General features: G+C 34.3%; 1 protein-coding gene across 1 annotated transcript in view; it reads right to left on the bottom strand.

The window, feature by feature from the left end:
• Cad88C (cadherin 88C) overlaps positions 1 to 10,325 on the bottom strand; it is a 73,289-nt gene extending 62,964 nt beyond the window's left edge. The window contains exon 1 of the mRNA XM_085960459.1: positions 10,163 to 10,325. Within this exon, the coding sequence (XP_085816585.1) occupies positions 10,163 to 10,325 (163 nt within the window). The remainder of the gene's footprint in view (positions 1 to 10,162) is intronic.
• Between the last annotated feature and the right edge of the window lie 14,319 nt (positions 10,326 to 24,644).

The following is a 24,644-nucleotide window of genomic DNA, read 5'->3' as shown; positions in this document are numbered from 1 at the left end:
TGGCTTCATGTAAACCATGGGTAGCCTACCTTTTGAGCAGCCGGGCCAGATTCTAAAAATGAGATTTACTACCGGGCTGCACAACCGATTTTTTTAATTGTACAAAACGATGAAGAAATATATACATATTATATATTATATTAATAAAATAAAACAAAACTGAGAATCAAACATATTTATTGGATTAGACTTATTTTAAATAATAAAAAATAAACAAAATAATAAAATTTAGTGAGAAGTTTGATTTTGTGTGGCAGAATTAAGTGCATAATATCGATATCGAGTGAGGTTGTTCCTACACGCAAACAGTTTTACAATTAATGTACATCAGTGATTCGTGTTCTCACTCGGGATTTGATATGCTTCATTTGACTAAAAAGCTGTTTACACGTGTGTGATTCCAAATAGCGAAGTCATCATTAGAGCATGTTTGGTAAATGCAGGATCCTTGTCCAAATATGTTTTGTAAAACTCTTCCAAACCAACCTGATGGAAATTCTTCTTTAATTGTTCATCGCAACATATTTCACAATGTTCCATTTGTGCGCGTGAATTCAAATTGAGCGAGCCAATATCGAATCTCAATTTGCGAAATTAGCACATCTAGCGGCAGCATTTGATATTATTTTTATTTTCTCACTGCTCCGCGGGCCACAAATTGACACCCAGCCTTGAGGCCCGTGGGCCGCGGGTTGGCCACCCATGCTGTAAACCGACCTGTACCGATTTATTATATTCTACGAATATTTGCCTACATAGTAAAATTTTCCTGGCAGTGAAAGGTTAAATAAAGGACAGATGATAGTTATAGTACAAAGTCTATATTGTAACAGTTATCGTTCTTTTCTGTTAAATTTCACCATGCGACACCTCCCTGAGCAACCAAGCATCACACTGGGTGACCTAAAAGTCTATCGAGTTAAATCGGTGAGTAGGTGAAATAGCGAAGTCCATACTATCTTGCAAAGATCTGCACTTATTACCTACCACAAACAACATAAGTAGGAAGCTATCTTACCGCAGAATAATGGCAAGGAAATTCTGTTTTTATCTCGTTTTAACGTAATGACGCCCAACAGTCCAAACCATCAATATAAAAGTATGAATGTATTATACATTAGCACTAGGATTTGCATCGGATAGAAGTAGAGCCTATTGGTTTCAAAGTTGGTAACCTATATTTTCACTTATTGTAATTTTTTTCTTAATTCTGAATCTGTAAGTACTTTACCATTATATTCATAAAATAGCAAGTCAAGATTAGTTTCTTAGTTAAATAACATTAAAACGGAGATCCATTGCAAAGTTGTTTATATTCATTGGCTGCCATTTTTAATATTTTACGACTAATTTGTAACATTATTTTTTATTATATTAGTGAGGTTGAGGCTCTTAGCTGATGCATGGTCTAAAAAGATCGTGACTAGGCTATGCGCGGATTGTGCAAATGACGCGAGCCGAACGAAATATAATTTGTCATAAAAATCCAACAAGCGTCCATTAATGTTATGTTTATTGTTATATTACTAATAATAATAGTATATTAATCGACATGTTTTCTTTTTCAAGTACATGCGGAACGTTTTTTAGTCATGTTTACACGTTTTAAGAATATATTCCTCCGACGCCATAACAAAACAAATTGACGTGCTCACAAGTCGAATATCGCTCTCCGAATGGCAACGCGGCCGAAACTACGTCCCAAATAGTCTTGAAAATTATTTGCTGTTTCACTTATATACGCTCTTAAGGATATTTTTTTCTTCTAATTCTATACTAATACGTTTTTGGATATTTTGTAGTCCTAAGTGTGCTTGGTGCTTTTTTGCGATTATCTCAAAATAATTTTATAGAAAGAAAAAATACGACACCCGACTGGACTTGAACCTGTATCTGCTGAATTCGCGCCAGTATGCTTTTCTTATTAAGCTACGAGCATTTTACTAATTTACGACGATTTAAACTAGTACCTAGTTGTTACATGAAATGCTTATCGAATTGCGTTATAATGTTGGCATTCGGTTTCAATACATAGAATGTTACATTCTCAAATATTGTGTCTTATTCTTTAATTTTTTAAATATAAGAAATAGTTTATTAATATTATTTTATCATTAAAACATGGTAATTGTAATTGTAGTTGATAAGTTCTTTAGAAGGAACAAAAACGATTTTTGAAAAAATCGTTTTCGTTTTACTTTATATTTATATAATTCTTTATTTTCCTTAATAATGATAAAAAAACATGAGATCCAAAAACATATCTTTACCAGAGATATACGTTTTCAGGTTTCGCAGTGTTACCGATGAAATCTAAATCATGTTAACTAATGGCAGCATTTTTGTGTGGTAAATGATACCCAGTATTTTTGTATTTTGATATTACAACACGAACGATTTTCTTTTTTACTTTGTCTGTGAATATCTCGTTTAAGTTCTCATTGTTGGCAGCTCGCCTTATTCAGCATATAATTATGTCTAAATTTCGTATTATTTTGAATATGAAAGCAAAACTGCTCGCGATTATCGAGAGGCATCATTTTATTGTATTTTAACGATGTATTCTGGGAGCAGAATTTTTGGGAAATAGAAACCAGTTAAATTATAACTATTCACTTTCTATGCTTGATCATACGAAATATTTTTTTAATTATGATTGTAAATCACACTAAATTTTAATAAGAAATTTACAGAATCTGTACGAGTAATTTTAATGTGAAAATGAAACCAACCGAAATAACTTAGGTATATTTAAAAACAATATATCTCTAAAAACAATATATGTCTTAATAATATATCATTTGCAATAAGTACAATTACAATCATATATAACCCCATCTAAACGGGTTTCTTTCTTTTTCTTTCGACCATGTCCGATCCTAATAGGATCATATGGGCCTCCACAGAGTAGAGGTTTGTATTTTGAAATGGATGTCAGCCAATTGCTCAACCTATTAGGTCCATACTCTGACTAATACACAAATTGAAAACAATATGTGTACTTGCCAGACCCAGGACTCGAACCTGGGACCCTCGACACTATAGACCGGCGCTTAAGCCACGCGGCCATCGTGGGTGTAAACGGGTTTAGAAGCGTATTTTTTTTTTAAATCTTGCTTTGTTTGCCTTTTTGTCTATTAAAAATATCTGATTTTTATGACTACCAGGATCCTGGACAGGGATTTATTTTTCGGGACAAACCCAGCCAACTTATGGCACCAACAGTCAAAGCGGGACGATGGTTTTTAACGCTAGATCATGTCACGAATCCAGTGACGTCCCGTGGGGGTAGGCAGATTGGGCGTCGCTTGGGGGCGGCAGTTACTCGAAGGGCGGCATATCGAGGAGAATCATTTTGTATACATAGAAATAGCTACCTACCTAAAATTAGTAATAATGAAATTGTCTTTCCATTAAAAATCAGCTCACTGGTTGGAAACAAAATGTATTAATTAACATAAAAGGTTCAACAGGACTGTCACTTTTTTTGTCGGGTTCGCGATGTCTAGTTTACTTCCGTTGATCTTCAACGTCCATGGTGACCAGAAATGACACTTGCACGTATGATAAAAAATACTATGTACAAAAATGGGGCGGCATTTTGTCTAGGGACGTCACTGCATGAATCACAGGACCCAATTACAGTGAAAAATCCATTATCATTTAAAACACCTTATCTAAAACATCTTCAAAATCCTTAAAAACACCGAGACATCACGTATATGTATTGTGACCTCACCGAGAATCGATCCTGGAACCACCAGTATGAGAAATCCGTGCTTTGTGCGTTGGATTATGAAGCTCACAAAAAAAGTGTTTGTTGGTTGAATACCGAAAAGGCTATCTTTGGTAAAATTATAGGTAGATATTTGTTGCCAATTGCATCTTGTAGATCTTAAAAAACTATTCTGATTATTTTTTTTATTCAATATTGAACAATGAATATAGACAGGATTTAAAATGTTCGATTCTTATTATTTTTTTTTTAAATCTCAGAAACATGCGTATTAGAAAAACTCACAGAAAAATGGTCCGGTTGGGATTTGTATTAGAAATAAATATATTACATTATAAATTAAAAGTATCAAAGTAAGTGACTTCTTAGTGATTTTTCTGACATAACATGATTAATAAGCTACGGGAAAGTATCGAGTTATATATAGTTATACATAGAAAAGTTTATGTGTAAAATGCGATATCTTATGGTGTGTGTATTTCTTTACAGTACTAGGTATATTATTTAGAAAAAAAACTGACAAAAACGTGAATCTCTCACTCACATTCATACAATTTGGCTAGTTTATCTAAGATAAATGAGAATAGGGCAAATATTACAGACCTGGCCCTTACAATACATAAATATAATATTAATTGAATAAAAAACAAAAACTGAATTTTACACATCTAGCAGAATACAAAACTAGGTCCAAAAATCTAAACGCAACTAGGTTAACCACTACTACTTGCAGTGGCGCACCCAGGATTTAATATTGGGGGGGGGGGGGCAAGGAGGAGAATGTAAAACAGCCTAATTTCTCGTTGTCTATTGCACTCGGTGTACCTACACCATGGTCCCCACATCCTGAAACGGGCCCTCATGCTAGGCTTGGCGGGCCCTCTACCTACCGCTAAGATTAAAGGCAGTGTGAAACACTACATTAACGTTTTTCAAATTGTGTTTTAGTTCAAATTAAGGGTACTTATACATAAGAATTGGCGATTTTCAATACATCCACTTTAATAATGGAGCTGTCGAGTATCGACACATAATAATCAAAAAATATATTGCACAATTATATCATCATCAGCCGGGGTCAATCCAATGCTGGATGAAGGCCTCCCCAAGCTTTCTCCAACTCTCTCGGTCCTGTGTCGTTCGCTGCCACGTACTTCCGCCGAACTTTACCAGTTCGTCAATCCAGCGGCTTTTAGGGCGACCCTGTGGCCGTTTCGTACCCCTTGAGTACCACTGGATGACAGCATTTGTCCAGCGGCCGTCCTTTCGGCGAGCAATGTGCCCCGCCCATCTCCATTTCAGCTGTTTGGCAACGTCTATGACATCGCGTACTCTTGTCTGCTTCCTAACCCATTCGTTCCTCTTACGGTCCTTTCGCGTGATGCCCAACATGCACCTCTCCATGCCTCGCTGTGTGACTCTTAGCCTTTGGACACCTCTCGTGTTGAGGGTCCACGTCTCGCAGCCATACGTGAGCACGGGTAGCACACATTGGTTGAACACCCTACGCTTAAGACATAATGGTAGGTCACTTTTGAAGATAATATTCAGACGTCCGAAAGCACTCCATCCCAGCTTTGTTCTTCGAGCAATTTCATCGTGCATGCTTCCGTCTATGGACACCTGCTGTTCGACATAGACGTAGCTGCTAGAGCATCTAGAGCATAGAGCGTAGCACAATTATATAAGTAATTGAAAATGTTCATGGCCAAGAAGTATATTAGCGCCGCAGGCGACTTTTTTTACTATTAAAGCTAATTTATTATGTGTGTTTATCTGGTCAACCTGACACGCCGGGCCCCCCACAGCCTGGGCCCCCAGGCTAGAGCCCTGTCAGCCCTCCACAGCCATGACCTACACCACTCCGGAATTCGGGTGGACACCGAGAATTTTTTGACAGTTCCATTAGGGATTGGGTTTCTAAAAAAACCTGACATTAGTGTTTCGAAATTTTTGTGTTTTTTTTGCCAGTGTTTTTATTTGTCTAAGCCCTAAGGCTTATTGGCTTTCAATTTCAATGGTTAAAATCATTCTGATAATTTTCATGTTTGGGGGGTGTCAGGGCCCTTTGCCCCCCCCTCCCTGGGTGCGCCACTGTAACCACCTCACTTCAGTGTGAAAAAGCAAACAATCGTACTTAGCTTCCATAGAAATGCAAAGTTTTTTTTTAAAATGCCTGTTTTTAAAGGTTTGGATTGGATGAAATTTACCATTTTGGTCTAGTACAGGTTTTAGCACTGCTGTTATGTTTTCGAAACTATAGATTCTCTGTGTAAATAAAACAGTGCGTAGATATAATGTTAGGATTTCTTGTCTTTGCGAGGGTAACAAATCCTTTAAATGAGCCTAACATTGACGGAGCACCATCCATACAAATTCCTCCATGATATTTTAGATTTTAGACGCGTGCGATCGATTCGGCAACATCGAAATCACATTAGATCTTTCATCGGCTTTCATAATTTCACGAAGGACTTTTTCGGTTTTCGCTATGTCGCGGATTTTTCTGCTTTTATCATTATTTTCGCGGTGCACATGCAACAAGCCAGCGGTGCACCGGTTAAGAACCACTGGTCAAGAGCCACAATATTTATGCTGAATTCCACCTAAAAATGTTTTTTTTTTTAATTTACACCACCACCGACTGTGGTGGGCATGGCCCCCACATCATGAATGTTTGGCGGGCCCCCTTACCTATCACCAGGGTTAAGGGGAATGTGATGTTCTACAGTAGTGTTCCCAAATGGTATTCCGTGGATATATCTATATTGTTAAATAATTCCCTTGAATTCTTGATTTCGTCGCTGTAGGATTTGTTTCCCGAATAGACCAAATGTTCAGGAGACGAAAAACAAATTTCATAATCCTATATTTAAATACATGGAGATCTTTAAATTGTTATTTTTACAGCATATGAATGATGTATTCACTACCATTACAAAGTAATTTAAAGAAAGGGATGGTTCTAGTCCAATTAGATACAAAAAAACATTGAGGATGAAAAGGTCGATTTTGACAAAAAAGGATATTCGGGAAACCAATCCTATAGCGACGATTTGTCGGACCTCATATCATATTATCGATCGTTATCATACTATAGACCACTGGTCACGACCCCCTCTTGCGGTAGCCAAGTTGCATTCGACCCATCGATATTGGATAAATAAACATTTTTATTTTTCTAGAAACACTAAAAATAATTGTAATATAAAATGATACACGTGAATTATTATCATGTAGTTACGTATATCATATTATTTTCATCATACTTCATATTTTTTATGTTAATTTTGATGAAGTAGTATCTATAGCGCCACATGTGATTTTTTTTTATAATATAACAAATTTCTGGTGTGTGTTTATCTCACAATTAGACGAGCAGCCATGTAGGGCCCTCTTAAGCCCGGGCCCCCAGGCTATAGCCCTGTCAGCCCATGGTGGTGGGTGTAGTCGTACTTTTCGCCGAATTTTTATCGTCGATTTTGGGTTTTTTAATAGTGAAGTTCCAAAATATTAATTGAAAATGGAAAAAAAAAGTATTATTGCATTTAACTTATAGGTGCATAAACCTACCCAACAGAACACAGCCTAATTTCTCGTTTATCGGACTTATGTCTATTGCACTCGGTGTACACCACTCCGGAATTCGGATGGACACCGAGAATTTTTTTGACATTTCCATTAGAGATTGAGTTTCTAAAACAACCCGACATTAGTGTTTCGAAATTTTTGTGTTAGAAATTAAAATCTAAGAAATTTTTCTAGAGGGTGCTGGAGAATTTCAAATATTTTTTTTGCCGTGTTTTTATTTGTCTAATCTATTGGCTTTCAATTTCAATGTTTTTGGGGGGGCCAAGGCCCCTTGCCCCCCCCCTGGGTGCGCTACTGACTACTTGTATACATAATATTTTAAAATTAGCATAATATGTATCCTTTTAATAACAATTAATAATTATAAGATTAGTAACCTGTATAATATTAGGCGGCTCTCGTGGTGCAGTGGGTAAGGCGATGGCCTTCCACCCGAGAGTTCTGGGTTCGATTCCCGGTCATGACAAAAACATTTATGTGTTTTTCTCAAATCCTGTGTGTTTGTGATTGTTCAAAATTACTAACAACCACCTTGTACGAAAAAGCAAGGACATGGTTATTAATAATTCTAAAAAAAAAAAAAACCTGTATAATATGGTACTTGTAGCTTATAAAACTCGTTAAAACGCTACATTAAATATAATATATCAATATTCATGTATCTATTTTGTGTAATTTTATTTTCATTTTAGTAGGTATTGTCGTATTTTATAAAGCGATTTAAGTATTTGCTACTCGGAATAATTATAATCTGCTGTATAATATATCTATATATATATATATTACTAACATCTCATAATATATTCTACAAACTCGATTAAATCAAAACTCATAGATACTACTTGATATAGATACATAGATACTACTCAAAGATAGTACTTGTAACAAGATAGAATTTGGATAACGATGTGACAAGATGACAACTCAAATATTTAACACATAATTGCATGGTGTTACAATTATTTATTATATTATTTATACCTTATATTTTGATACCGATTCTTGCGAGTATTGTTATTTTTTCTTTCGATACTTTTGACATCCGTAAGTACGGCATATGTCGGTGTACAAATGAATAACTTTTAACGACATCGACGCAAGTAAACAACAATATTATTCAACACTCTGATTGATGTATCATTATGTCATGCCAATAAACTTAAGTTTTCCTTTCCTCTCGGGCAGCAGCCATTGTTGAAAATAAGGAAAGTCGTCTTAATGACGATATTTTGTTTTATTGAACCATCACGACTTTTACCACAAAAGCATAACAATATTAAAAATGATACAATGCCAATAACGCGGGCGTTTGTGGTGAACACATTGCGCGTAACGGTCGTAGTGTCAATTATTATGGCAACATGCGTAACAATTCGGAAATTAGACAATACTGGTAATAATTAATTGTGATTGTTGAGGTGTTTCGAGCTTTGTGACTTACTGGAAATATGCGTGTTTGGTGGGTGCTTTACGATACAAAAATTAACCTATCTTAGCAGTGTCGTGCGGTTCATAGATGCCACGGATGCAGCGCACTCCTTAACAATTTCAAGATATTTATATACATTTTTCATACGATAAAACTAAATTAATCGTTGCGTGAAAGTTGAGTTGTCATATGACATGTTTAAAATACGTCGTAATAATGTAATTTCTGGTATGTTCGTAACGACGTTCCACAGATTCGGAATTCTATAAAGAATACACCACAGGACCCCGAATTAATAGGGCCCTGGAACTTGACTTAAAAATAGTGCTGCTATGATTTCCACAGCCACACATTATGTATTGAGGTAGTCTAATGATGCATTGTTATTGTTATTATTACAATATGAACACGTATAGTAGAAATTACGATTAAGTACCTATTATATATGCAAAATTAAAGTTTTTTATGTACGTTTTGTTAAATTGGGTTTTTTGCGGCCTGTTAAATATTACCAGAGCCCTTTCAAGTATAGATTCGGCCCTAACGTTCCACATATATTCCGCATATATAAAAAACCAGTTTAAATAGAGAATATCGAACAGATAACTAAGTATGGCTATTTTGATAGATAAATTTACTTGTAATAAACAACGTGCCCGATTCGAAAAGTCGCCGCACGACACTGTATTCTAGTGTGTATCGTTATAAATCATCTAAGATTTATTTGGGTCTTTTCCGTAAAGCATGCGACTATTAAATATAATTATTTAAATCCTTTTTAAGGGCTTTAGACATAATAATTATGTAGATCTATTGTCGTCAAAATTAAAACTAGACAAATATCGAAAATAGATAATATTTTAGAAGGATACTAACGCATTTCAATGTATGCATGCATATAAGACAATGTGTTTAGTACCTACTGTCAACAATAAATGTATGCTTTTGTAGAGCCTCTATTATTCTTTTAAATTATTGAGATCTACAGAGCCCGTTTCATGTTATACACATTTTTATTTTCTAGACAAATCAAATAATAAAAAAAACATTAAAACTATAATAATATATTAAATAATCTTCCTACAGTTTTCTAGAATACAATACAATACCATACAATTATTATATGAAATAGGTATTAAAATGAAAGCCTTCAAAGAACGCTCATTTTACAACGGTTTTTTATAATCGCAAGCCTGTCATTGTTTCTAATGACAAAAAGACATACGTATTGATTATTTAAAATGTATTAAATTGCAATTGTCTTTCTTCATAAAAAAAATATTTACGGATATTCAATAAGTTATGGTAACAATAAGTATACATATTTCTAATTCGTCACTGGTAAAAAATATTCCGGCTTAACTTATATTATTGAATCGTGGAAATATGGAATATAAAAAGCTTACCTATCGGCGTTTCCGGCCCTTCTTTCAGCCGTATAACAATTTCCGTTTGTCCGTCGATCAGAAACCGCGGCGGTCTATTGGCAGCACTTCCGGAAATGACGTCAGACGCGACACTTAGCAATATTAAAAGCACCAACACTCTACACTCCAACAACTGACACATCCACTTCAGTATTTTTATAACAAAACTACCCTTAGAAAGATTAAAACTAACAGGACTAATATGAACTAAACGACGATGGTTACGATTATTATTATTTAAACTAGTTTCCTCCATTTTGTCTTTATTTAAATTATGATTAATATTTTTATGTTCGGTGTATAATAGATTATATATTCTTTGGTGTATTTTGTGTGTCTTTAATCTGACTTTTGCAGTCGATCGTTCTTTCATTGAATACGTAAGACGGTCGAGAAGAGTCATGTTGACATTTCATCTCAGTTTACAATGCAATTCAGTTTAGCGTTTCTCTTCTGGAAGTGTATTGTTTTAATATTAATATTCGCCATATTATCAGTGCGAGCACGCGATGGAAGCATCTGTCTACCCCTGCGGTGCTAATTCAATTTCCCATGATTAATAGAGTTGAATACAATGTGGAAAGTCACGTATGAGACGTTCGGTAATTGGTGTATGTCATGGCCGCTGCAACACAATAGAGATGAAAGTTGCTCAAATGCAGTGACGATTATTTACGATTGATTCGATGAATTTGTGACAAGAAGTCTGTTTAAGAGATGTTCTATGAAGGTATATTTTCCACGGAGTGAGATCTGAAACAATAAAGACAATAATTGATGAGTTAGTTTCTATTTAAACGTGATAATGCAGCGTGTAATAATAATCCATGGGAAATAATAACATATTTATTATTCAATATCTAATAAACTCATTGATAACAGTAATGTAAGGTCATAAATATTTAAATCATAAATTGTATATTTGTAATGACGTACTAATAACATAAAAAAATATTATTAGTGGGGTGGGGTTAGCAAATATTTTAGTTGCAAATATTAAAAAAAAAAAAATAGCCGATATCCAGTATTTGTTAGGTTAGGTTAAGTTATCATTCTTGAATTCATGAATTTTGCTGAAATCGGCTATAAAAATTGCCGCTGTTCCCGCCTGGCTTCCAATAAACTGAGTAAACAGTATTGTACCAATATTTTTTGTAAATGATTTTTATGCTCTTTATCATTTGGAAGTGAGTGTAATATCATATTCACAATTATTATACTCTTATATACTTATCTTATGTACACATTTGAATAAAATTCTACAATGGTCCGCTTATAATAGGAAGAGCATAATATCCAAAGTATTGAAAGATGTCAACGTAATTGGTATTACCATGGTATTCCGGTTGAATCTTATTGGCTATAGTAATTTGTTAGAGATACCTAATTCATTTGTCCACATTAAAATCTAGGCGGGAAGTAGCTAACGTTTTGGTTATGTTTAAAACCGAAAATTCAATTTTCGACTACCCAGATTTGCGACTGTTGAGTATGATCCAGTTTCGTGTCCCTACTAAACAGATAAAAAATTGCGACCCCTTTCACGTTGATTTTTTTCTTCTCTGTTAACATTGTCTTTAGAATAGTGCTTCTATTGACGTGTTCAATACGTTCAGGTATTCAAGCCAATTAACCAACGATAAAAAATAAAATAAAACTATAAGTTAAAACTATTTTTAATACTGTATACTTAATTTGTGAAAAATACGCATCTCATAAAATTCTTGTATTCTTTAATAATTGCATGACGGGTTTGAACTGTTTCGAGGCCCCCTTTAAATCTTCTGACGAATTGATAGCGTTATTATTGCTAAAGAAAATCGCCACTGATTCAAGCACAGCAATAAGGATTTTTTTTCTTAAGTCAATTAATTTTTACAATTAATTGATATTCTGCTTTTATATTATTGAACCTTTTTTTCATTTAAAATTTAATGATAAATTATATTTTGTTATTGTATAAATTGTACCCGATTGTAATATTTATTGTTATATTTATGATTCTGTAGGGCCTGTTTACTATCATAATATATACCCATATATATGACGTGCAATCGCCGTTTATAAATAAATATATAGGTATATGTATTACAATTGTTAGAAATAAAGCGTTGTTAATGAGAGAAATTGAATTGTTTTTTTTAAGATAACATTTCACTAACTTGTTATTGATACATATTATACGGGAAAATAGTTTAAAAATGGTTTCATAAATAATTTATTAGTAGGTACAATACTTTTTATATTTCTATTGTTTTATATTTGTATTATTTTATACAAATTCAACATTATTTAAGGACACTTGTAGAGCTAATACGACATAAATTGGGATGATGTTACGAGATATGCAATTATACAAACTGACATTGTTAACTGTGTTCCAAATTTAAATTTTAACGTTACATTTTTTTAACTAAAATAATTTGTTCCAAACGATGTAATTATATACTTAATACATTCAAATAAAAAATAGTATAAATAAGACTGGTTTATTAAATTCATTTAAGTATTCTAAATAATTATTAACTTGAATTAAAAATGATTGTTAATTGAATTACAAAGTAACTAACCTATGTCTATATAAAAAAGGTCACGCCTAAATTAGTATTGTCCTCATTTTACGTGAGAATAAAAAAAATGTAAGTGACAATAGATGTGAGTGTATGCAAAGTTTTACAACATAGAAGCGATAGTCATCAGAAATCTGTTCACACAAAGTAAAACGACAAATTTAATATCATAATAATATATCTCAAATGTCATGGTATTTAGTGGGGATACGTGTAGGTATATCACTTATGAAAACAATGTGAAAAAATAAAGGCCGTGAGATTTATGGAGGCAGTAGATAGCTACGTATATGGTCGTGTGTGAAATTATTTGATTAGTGGAGATGCGGGTATGAAACTAACATATAAACTGTTTCACATACATTTAAATTGAATACTATAATATGAATGGTTTAGTCCAGAGGGGGAAAAATGCGGCCCGCCGGGTATTTTTTTGCGGCCCGCCATCATTCATTGTACTTCTGATTACGAATAAATTTTTTATAATTTTTTAAAAATATTGACAATAGATTACAATTTGAAGAATTTGTTATTTCGTAAATGTATTATCTCAGTACGTCTTTCTTGCATCTCGTCTCACATTATGTAACCACTATTTTCTACATTGAAAATCGATTTCAATATCTATTGATAGTGTGCCGACAGAGCTACAACTTGAGATCATTGATCTGCAGTGTGACACTGATTTAAGAGAATTGCATCGACGTGAAGAAATCTCCAAATTTTACAATGCCCTTAATTCAGAAAAATTCGACCAACTTAAAGATTATGCAAGAAAAATGTTATGTCTATTTTTGGATCAACCTATATATGTTGTATAAAACAAACATTTTCGATCATGAACCTCAATAAATATTCTTTACGAACAAAAATATCTCCGATGCCCATTTACAAGCAGTTTTGAGAATATCAACTACAAAAATAACACCTGAATTTTAAAAAAATGTTTAAAAATGTACAACAGTTTCATTCTTCTCATTATTTTTTTGTAATGTTTATTTTTCGTGATAGTAAATAGTGTATATCTAAAAATGGTATTTTACTTGCGGCCCGCCGCTCATTTTGAATTCTTGAATATGGCCCTCCATCCAAAAAGTTTGTCCCCCCCTGGTTAGTCCAACGCTACAAATGATTTTTGTATGAACCGGAGCGTACGATAATTTTCTGAAAATTGAGTTCGATTTTTAAAAATAAATTTCCAACGTCGAAAGTTATATTGAATAATATTAATTATGTTAGTTTAAAAGTAACAACACAATATGACAAATAAAGTTCGTTCGCTGAAGATCAAAATTTAATAGAAAATCCTTAATTGACTATTTTTTATTTTATTCAACGAATAATTCACAAGATTTAGCAATGTAATATTCTAATTATTGAACATACATTATTTTGAAAACACTTCTGAGAAAATAATTATTATAATTAATAGAAAAAATCTTTTTGAAAAACGTAAGACACCCCACCCCACCCCGCAGGAATCCCAATAGTAGCTCAATTTAGAAAGCGCTTCAGTGAGTATTAAAAAAGCCTCTAGTTAAATTTTGTCGCAATTAAGTATGACTCCTTTAGAATACTGCTTAATTTTTCCAGCTAGAAAAAACCATAAATTCGTGGATGAGAATTAAAATATTGCGTTACAAATAAATAAATATGACTAACCAAAAGATTTCACTAAAAGTTGATAACGCACGGCTGTGCTAAAATTTATCGTGGGTTCTTTTATTTAAACATTCCCTAGATATGAGTGCTACTAATAAAAGAAAGATTGAAGTTGAAAATCGAGAGTTTCAACTTCAAGAATCAAATCATGTCTATGTTCGGAAGTACATATTATATCTACGAGCGTGCCTTCTCTGACATGAAATACATAAAATCAAAATATAGAAACAGCTTGAAGGACTCCACGCTTGAAAATATAATTAGACTTGCCACAACAAATGTTGATATTGACATAAAAGAAATTCTTGCTCAACAACTAAGGCCACAATGTTCCTATTAAATAGCTTATAAGTGCGTATAAGTATAATCTTTGTTTTGTAAACGTAATTAATTTATAATGAATAAAAAAATTTACAAAAAAATAAATAACTTAATAATATTATTGTTTTTATTATTTCTAGTTATGTGTTATTAATGATTTTTTTTTTTAATAGAAAAAATAATTTTTGAATTGATATAAACTGACTTTTCATTTATCTATCCTCTTTGGCCCCGAAATGTTTGCTAAAGAAAAATTGGCCCGCAGCCTAAAAGAAGTTGGACAGCGCTGATCTACATCACAGCATCTATGGACCGCACACCACTGATAGATAATATGTCCACACATTTTAATCTTTAACATTCTTTTGAAATTTACCTGTGGCAACTGACTTTCGTATTTCTATCTTGTTTTTTTTTTTTTTTTTGTGATTTTACCGAGGCTTTGACTGCGACTCGCTGTCATATCGCCTCTTCTCTTCTAGAAGGGGATCCGTCGATCAGGTCCTCACTCCTATTCTGTTAAATAACTTTACAATTTTGCCTAGCTCTTCCGTCTTACCCACCGCCAGGACACCCTTCAATTCGTCGACATTCTCATATATATCCGCAATTCGCAGCTGTACTCTGTGAATTTCATATTTGGGGCATTGCAGTGCTATATGTACAATGTCCTCTAAAACATGACATTCATCGCAGAGCTGCGATTCGCTTCTTCCCATGAGGACATCAAATCTTTTGCCCATGGTATGCCCTGTTCTTAGCCTCAGTATTAACTTAAGCTCATTCCTCGTCAAAGAAGACTATACAAACCAGGGCACCTCTCGTGGTGATGGTAGAATAGACTTACTCCATTTCCCCTTTTCTAATGATGCCCTATGGTGAAAATCTATCCACATACTATGGCACATTTTCTTTATAGCCTCATTCCAGTCCATGTTTTATGGTATCCACTGATATGGTACCCCTGAATGGCCGGCTTCCTTTGCCAGATCATTTGCCTTTTCATTGCCCTCAATGCCCATGTGCGATGGGATCCATTGAAGGCATAGATCTCCTCCTCTATTTTTCTTGGCGTCGATCTGGTCAAGGATGTGGTATGCTATGGTTTTACTGTTGTGTGAGCGAGTTGCTGCGGCAAGATGTCGTAAAGCGCTTTTGGAGTGTATTTAATTGCTTCGTTTATCGCGATGAGTTCCGCCGTCATTATTGGTATTGCTGGGTTTAGCTTCCAGCTCTTGTTTATTAATGTTATGTATTAATGTTGAGTAATAAAACCGTAAGCTAAAACATTTTTTTTTACTTTAATTGACAATAATTTCTTAAGTTGAACATAAAACTGTTACAAATTAAGGAAGGTATCATAAAAAAATAAAAAAGTATTTTACCAAGTAATAAATCAATTTAGATATAAAAAACTAATTTGGTGTAAATGTTGGTGTGAGTGGCTTGTATCATAAATTTAACTGTAATTAAAATGAATAAAAATATACGCCATATTTTTACCAATGCATAATATTATGTGATTCATAGTGTTAATTACTAAATTTGTCAGATACAGCGCACAGTATGTAAAGATTATTCCAATATATGCAATAATACGCCGTAAAAATTTTAATATACCATTTATCCAAGTTAAAACTCAATGATAACTCACCAACAGTTATAAAAGTAAGTTTTAACTGCACAGACAAATCTGGGTGTCCATCACAACTGGAGCGCGACAGAGATAAAACTGTTTTAATTATCTTAGGGAAGTTAATGGTAGTTTATTTACATGTAATTGGACACTAGTTTAAGTGGCATAATAGTGCGAATTGTGTTACGGTCATTTCAGATAATGTACAATACGTTAAATTAGTTTTAACGGTACCTAACAGAACAGTTATATAACTTATTAGTTTGTGTCAAATTAATAGCATTTTGAATAAATTTGTAAAAATTTAGGCAACGAAATCAACGAAACATATAATTGTAATACGACTTTCTTCTTTTCTTTCGACCATGTCCGATCCTAATAGGATTATATGGGCCTCCACAGAGTAGAGGTTTGTATTAATAGATTTTGTTTTTTACGAGAAATGGATGTCAGCCACTTGCTCAACCTATTAGGTCCATACCCTGACAGACACAAATTGAAAAACAATATGTGTACTTGCCAGACCCAGGATTCGAACCTGGGACCCACGGCGTTATAGTCCAACGCTTAAGCCACGCAGCCACCGGACTGATAAATAAGTTTTATTATAGTGTCAAATACATGAGGCACAGATTAAGGGAGAGTGCTGGTTACTCAACATTAAGATACAATTTATTAGATTTTTTTGATAATTTACAATTTAAAATATATTAATTAGTTTATGGTGATATTGAACAATTTATTCGATTGCAGTTTTTATGTGAAGTGCGCAGTTAATTATTTTTATATTCATTTATGTCTTTAATTTTATTTATGGCCAGCATTAAATATTTTGTGTAGTGCTCTCTTGTTGTTTTGTTGTTTAGTATTTCGTGATTATTTTGATATTAAATAAATACGAAGCCGTGGATCGCGGTTACGATGGTGGTCAAAGTTTTCAATGTGTATTTGATCCAGTGCAAGGACTCAACCGGTTGGACTAATGACTGACAACTATTCCTCATAAATAGTCTGTTTAAACAACCTCCACTGTAGCTCAGTTAGGCCTGCTCGAACATTTAAACTCATCTCGACTGCAACACGTCGATGTAATTTTGTTGGCATTCATAAAACACATCTAAATGTACCGCCGTACAAAAAAAAAACAGATGGTGTCGCATGCAACAATGTTCACCCGAAATGTCGCACTTCATCATTCATTATGGCTTTCCATGGACTCCAGTGTCCATGTATGGCCTTACCTATGCACACAGGAGAAAGTGGCGCCCAGTTTTGATTTATGACTATCCCAGTTCAGACAATTTTCAATGTGCGACTTGACTTAGGACTGGATGTGATAATACTGATAATTTACATTTTTTACTTTACTTACACTTACTTACTATACTGTTATACCTATACTTACATAATTACTGAACAAACTTATGGGTCTAAACCTAAACAGAATTTATTGAAATAGTTGAATAGTTGAAAAGTATAATTTTATCGAATAATGTTAAAATATATCAGTATGTTGTGTTCTGCAGCGGTATACTACAATTATTAGTGTTAGCATCATTATTATCTTTCATGGGGAATCGAATTAGTAATGATCTACATATTGCAGTTGATTGACTAGTGTGGTAAAGTTCTTATGAGGTAATTTGACCACGCAATATTATTATAATGTGCATTTTTGGCCCATTTGTGGTTACAACTGTTATCTTTCAAGAAGTATTTATGGTCGTCTCAATATCATACCACAGAATAAGGCTATTCTTTGGCCGAGTTATTTTTTTTTTAGTTTTAGATATAGACGAAAAAATAACTTAATAGACGAGGAAGATTCATGATCGCTTAAAAGGTACCTATATAATATGTACATAAACATATTATTTTCTTTAGGCGGTTTCTAGCGGTATCGCACGTACATAAAGTTGACGCAACGCCTCTATTAGTCAGGCCATGTCTCAACGATGAAAATAACCATACATACACATTATAGTTATCGGTCCTTATTTAATAAACGCATAATGCAGTTCAAAAACATACTTTTTGACGTTTATTTCACGAAATAATAATCAACACTAAGAATGCCTCGGAATAGATCAACAATTGGGTTTGGAAAGACCTACTGCAGATACTTACTGCTTTGGTGCTGTCTTCATAATATTATAGAATGGTAAGTAAATCATTTACGGTTTTTAAACGATAGGTATTTAAAATTGATTTTCGATCCGGTACATCTTTCAAGAAATATCAATGGGAGCCAGAAAATAGATTAATATTACTCATTTTTCTAGGAGGATATGCGCATCTATTCTGACACAAGACTTCTATTGGACGCTACCGGACGCTATCGAGGATAGTTCTTCATATTTTTGTATTGAAGTATAAATGTTTACGATAAGTTAGTTGTAATTTTTACCGTAAGTGCTATGTTTTAACAGCACGTAGGTATGTGGGCTGTGCTAACTTTTAAAGCGAGATAGACAGTTTTGAATGTTTAGAGTGTTTAGACGGCTAACTTATTGTTACAATTATAATACATCAATACAAACATATGAAGAACTACCCTCGATAGCGGCTGGTAGCGGCCGATACAGTCTTGTGTATAGAATAGATACGCTGGACAAACTATTATGCTATACCATCACCATCTTTAGATTAATAAAGCCTGAGCATAACTTTTTGCACAAGCAACGAGTGGTCCACTTTATAGCTGTCAAAATCAGATCCCAGATTGCTTGACATATTTATTCGGCCTTTCTCGTTTCAAATTGAAATATAAAAAATCTCAAATCAAATATATTAACTATCAGTGTTATTAATAAATAATATACATTCTTGTTATTCATCAGCTGTCAAAGTGAGACTAGTCCTTTACACATAAACCGGTGGTAATATCGATTTCCAAAAAAAAAGTGGCATTGATCTATGCATTACATTATTGTAGAAGGTGTGTTAATGCTAGTGTAATATTTATCATGTAACTTATCTATTCAAATCAAACCATTCCCTGTGTGAACACGACAGACTCACTATATCACTCTATAGAACAATGACAGGCAATGACAGTTCATACATAGAAAACAACGGGAGGGCGGAAAAAGTAGGACCAGTCGTTGTGAATGTATCGGCTTTCTACTTAAGTCGGCAATGGCTATACCCAATAACGGATAAGCCACAAAAAAGAAAAAAAAAAAATTCATAACCGCAAAATTGATATAATAGTTTAAATATTATTATTGTCCTTTGTTGGGACTTCATCACCACATAATCACTGTCTAGGGTAGTTTTTTCACAACCATTACCGATTCTCGATACTACTTAGCACCCATATTAATTATCCCTTGCTGTTTCTTAATTTAATTTATACATCAGGCGAGAGGTTTCTGTGTAGAAATGCAATTGACTATTACTCTAAGTTACTTACTATCACTATAACTACTTACTATTCAATTATTCTATGTCGGAATATAGCGTTTAAGACTATCATAAAAAAACTACGGAAATAAACAAAGCCGGAATCCATTTGAAATAGATGTTATCAAAATTATTAACAATCAGGAGGATAATGTAAAAATAATATGATATCCGTGAAGGCAAAACGACAAAAACGGCGAAGGAGAAAATATAATCATCTCACGCTTCGAGCATATCCGCCGCCAAAATATGACCGCTCTATAATACTAAAAAACACTTAGCAAAATATAATCCGGATAATAATGTTTATTTAGACGCCTTTTATAGAATTTGATTACAATGATACCGATTTCATTTGGCGTAAAATAAAGTAGGCAATCAATTTTCTACAGAAGAAACAGTTGTAGGTAAAGCTTTGATCGTCAGAGAAAAATTAGAGCAAGTGACCTATATTTTAATATTTTTAATAGATCCAGCGTTTAATAGATAGTAATTCATGATAAAAAATAAATATTATGTGGTATTCACTTCATATGATACATTATTTTATGATACGTGTTTCGCAAAACATTTGGATTTTTATATGTCGGATTATCGAAAAACTCATGAAGTTTTAGATATTTGAGTCTCTTAGTCGCCAATCCCGCTCTGGACGATTTTTCAATAAAATTAGTTTTGAATGTATGTATGTGCTATATCGATGGTCTATCAGTCCATCGAGGTGCGAGTTTTAAATTCTGCTGTTTCGTAAAAAAATCAAAATGAATATTGACTTGAGTCGCCAAATCCGCTCTAGGATAAATATAAATAACAGGTTACTAAACCGCTCTACATAGCCGAGCAATCAAACGTCACGATTCAAACCGCGATTTTTAGCATACGCTACCAACGTCACCACTCTGTAAATGCACAAAACAGTTTATTGTGATGTACTCGAAACTCAGAAAACATCCAGAGCGGATTTGCGACTAGGCGACTGATTTGTCTTGTTGTATAATGAACTCTATTAACTCACACTCGTCAGAATGTTCGAAACTCTCAATAATTCTAATATTTATGTTTTGCGATTCGGTACAGAATTTTCAATCGTGTGATTTCGGGTTAAGTATTTTTAATTTTGGGTTTAGTAACATATCTACTGGATTTTACCCAAATCTAATTTTTGTCACTGCTTATGTTATGATTGAACAGGGAAGAAGTTTTATAATTATGTCGAAAAATTTTGCGCAATCGCGTGATTCCGAGAAAGAAGATCACTCATGATGCTACTATTATGACGTTATAATTATTAATATCTAGGTCGTCCATGACAACCAAAAGGTAGCGTGTCGGCCTATAATGTCGTGGATCCCGTATCTGAATTCCGGGACTGGCAAAAATTTTAATGCGTGTTTGGACCCAGAATATGGATCTAATAGGTTAAGTAATTAATAGCTAAAATTAATTTCTCGTAGGTAAAAACAAAACTTCTACTCTATGGAGGCCCATTTAATCTTGTAGGACCCAACAAGGTAGGCCGTAAAAATATATATAAAAAGTAACGATGTCTATTAATTTTTAAACACTTAAAAACAAAACAATTATTAGATAGTACCTACGTCTTTTTTGTTTTGAATGACACGGCTTAGTTACATAATATATCGCTCTGACGTGATGGCCAAAATATACAATTTGTATTGTAAGTTTAACCGTGTCCAAAAATGTATACGTATGCAGTTCGCCGTATCGCATTTCACCGTGAAATGTTGTATCGGAAATATATTATGGTCGTATATTAAAGACCGTTCAATCTCTTTGGGTCGTATAGTACTGAGATAAATTCATGTCTAAATAAAACACGGTTCTTGTCGGTTTACATGAAGATAGCGGCAAACAAATTTTTAAAATATCCAATATACTGGATTATTCGTTAATAAGGTTAGGTTAGGTTTCTATTATTGCCAAAATCGGATATGAAATTAATGTTTCATGAACAATGCTTTTTTTTCATCTCGGTGCTATAGAGATGACCGTAATCTCACGGCGAACTGTTCTACGGTGAAATGTAAAACGTACAATAATTTATATGACATCATCATCATCATCAGCCGGGGTCAATCCACTGCTGGATGAAGGCCTCCCAAAGCTTTCTCCAACTCTCTCGGTCCTGTGTCGTTCGCTGCTACGTATTTCCGCCGAACTTTACCAGTTCGTCAATCCAGCGGCTTTTAGGGTGACCCTGTGGCCGTTTCGTGCCCCTTGGGTACCACTGGATGACGGCATTTGTCCAGCGGCCGTCCCTTCGGCGAGCAATGTGCCCCGCCCATCTCCATTTCAGCTGATTGGCAACGTCTATTACATCGCGTCTGCTTCCTAACCCATTCGTATATTCGTACATTTATATGTAACCAAGTTTGACTACATACCTATATAGTTTCCGTCCGTAAATCACATATAATGTTGTGTCTTAGTACGGGGTCCACATTTTACCGGAGTAGCTGGTACATTACCGTACATTGGCGGGGTCTACAGCCCGTCGCGGGCGTGCTCGGTCAGAGCGGTCAGAAGCCGCCCATCCGTGACACAGCTCGGCGCAGCTCAGCCGAGCTAGGCGGTTTGGTGGGCGGCCAAGTCCGCACCACCGGTAATAATAATTAGGGCTGCTAACTGAACTAGGACTTTGAGTGAAATTAGGACTGTACATTTCATTCATCTTCACACTGAAGACTTCACCCATGGCGTGAAATAACAAAACTTTCAAAATAAGTAACATCGCAATATAGTAGCTTTACTTCAAGTGGAACTATAGTCCGGCTGTGACGTAAAACTGTTAACTTCGATAGTAGATCATGCCCCCCCACCCACATCCTGAAGCGGGCCCCAAGGCTAGGATTTTTGTTGCCCCCCCCTACCTATCTCTAAGGTTAAAGGCAGTGGTGTTCACGGTATAATGAAGGGTATTTAGTGTATTTTTATTACTTACATCCACTTCAATTATGGAGTCATCAAGTTATGATACCATTCAAAATTACATCGTACAACTACATATATTAATATATAACCACTAATAGAAGGAAATAGTACCGCAGGCGACTTTTTTTTACTATTTGAGCAAATTTGTGATTTGTGTTTATCTCACTTATTTCGTCGACTCGCCACGCCGGGCCCCCAGGCTAGAGCCCTGTCAGCCCCCCCTTGTGTGATAGTGGTAATTATCGATCATAACTTCGAACGCAACATGGTAAAGTGTTTGTAAAAATGATGATTGTTGCACATTGAAATAAATGGTAATAATTTGAACGAAATCTAGAATAGAAAATCTTCATTTATTGCGAACAGATTATGTACTGTATTGCGAAGAGAATCAATAATAAGCACTACCATCGTAATTCGCAATTCAGTGACACGGTCCGAAATATAGTCGGTATTGCTGTAAATTCTCTCTCTGCACCATAATGTGTAGCAAAACAACGTATTAAATCGTGCAGTTATTTATTTAGTTCCAAAAAAATCCATTGACAAAGTATTACTTTTATAATTCTTGATTTTCCCGCGCGATTTAATTCCGGGATGGTTGCCAGCCCTTAATGCAGTAGATACAGTATTGTATCGTTATTTTAGCAGGAAGGATGATTATTCCGTGGAATTAATTAAGGAAGTTCGGCAATGTAGTCATTGTTCTGTTGTGGTGGAAGCAATGATCGATATTTCGACAATGAAAAACCGCGCGAAAATTACTTACTGTAGTTTCCTTTTTTTGTAAATTCCGGTTGACAGCTTGGACATAATTTGTGCATCTTGACGAGTTAATTACAGCTATGTCTATTATATAGAATTGTAATACCTTTTAATTAATCAATTTAAATTGAATTTATGTAAGTGCATATCTAATTAGTTGCCAGTTGTTAACTTACAATTCGGTGTAGTTCTTGACTGTTTCCCGAAGAAGTTTCTAAACATTGACGAAAAATTGTTGTTAGGCACTTTGCTGAAACTATTAACGTTTAAGCTCTGGATTAAAATACATAGGTCAATCAAAGATGGCCATGGTCATGGTAAAGTGGTTGCATATTAGTGCTTTATATCGTACCGTTAGATAATTTAAAATCACCTATTTTGTATCAACGTATCTGTGGGCATTCCGTTTACAAAATAAATGCCCACCCTCTTAACTATTTCCTGAATCATCTAATAGTATAACTAGTATAACATATATTATGTATATTGTAATATGTTCTTTTACGCACATTAATTGCACTGCGCGAATAGTCCTATAACTTTATGGGACATAACATACTTAAATGAAAGGGCGGATGATCTGGCAAAGGAAGCTGGTCATTCAGGGGTACCATATCAGTGGAATAGTATGTGGATAGATTTTCACCATAGGCCATAGGGCATCATTAGAAAAGGGGAAATGGAGTAAGTCTATTCTACCTTCACCACGAAAGATGCCCTGATTTGTAGAGTCTCCTTTGACGAGGAATGAGCTTAAGTTAATACTGAGGCTAAGAACAGGGCACACAATGGGCAAAAGATTTGATGTCCTCATGGGAAGAAGTGAATCGCAACTCTGCGATGAATGTCATGTTTTAGAGGACATTGTACATACAGCGAGTCGCAGTCAAAGCCTCGGTAAAATCACAAAAACAAAAAAAAACATACTTATACGTACAATAAAATTATAAACCTGATGTACTTTTGCTAAATATTTTAGATGCTTCCTAATTTTATGGTATGAGTAACCTCATTTGAAGTTGTTATTATCATTATTTAAATACGAATTGAAAAAATCAACACGTGAACATGATGATTCGAATCCGTGACCTACGCTTTCAATAGTGCAGATTCGCTTTCCACTTTGTCCACGGAATTATAACTGTCACAA

The sequence above is a fragment of the Rhyacophila brunnea genome, unplaced genomic scaffold (assembly GCF_057557595.1).
Source record: "Rhyacophila brunnea isolate RB1 unplaced genomic scaffold, BYU_Rbru_1.0 scaffold_11, whole genome shotgun sequence".
Classification (NCBI taxonomy): domain Eukaryota; kingdom Metazoa; phylum Arthropoda; class Insecta; order Trichoptera; family Rhyacophilidae; genus Rhyacophila; species Rhyacophila brunnea.
This window is presented reverse-complemented; position numbering and strand designations above follow the sequence as displayed.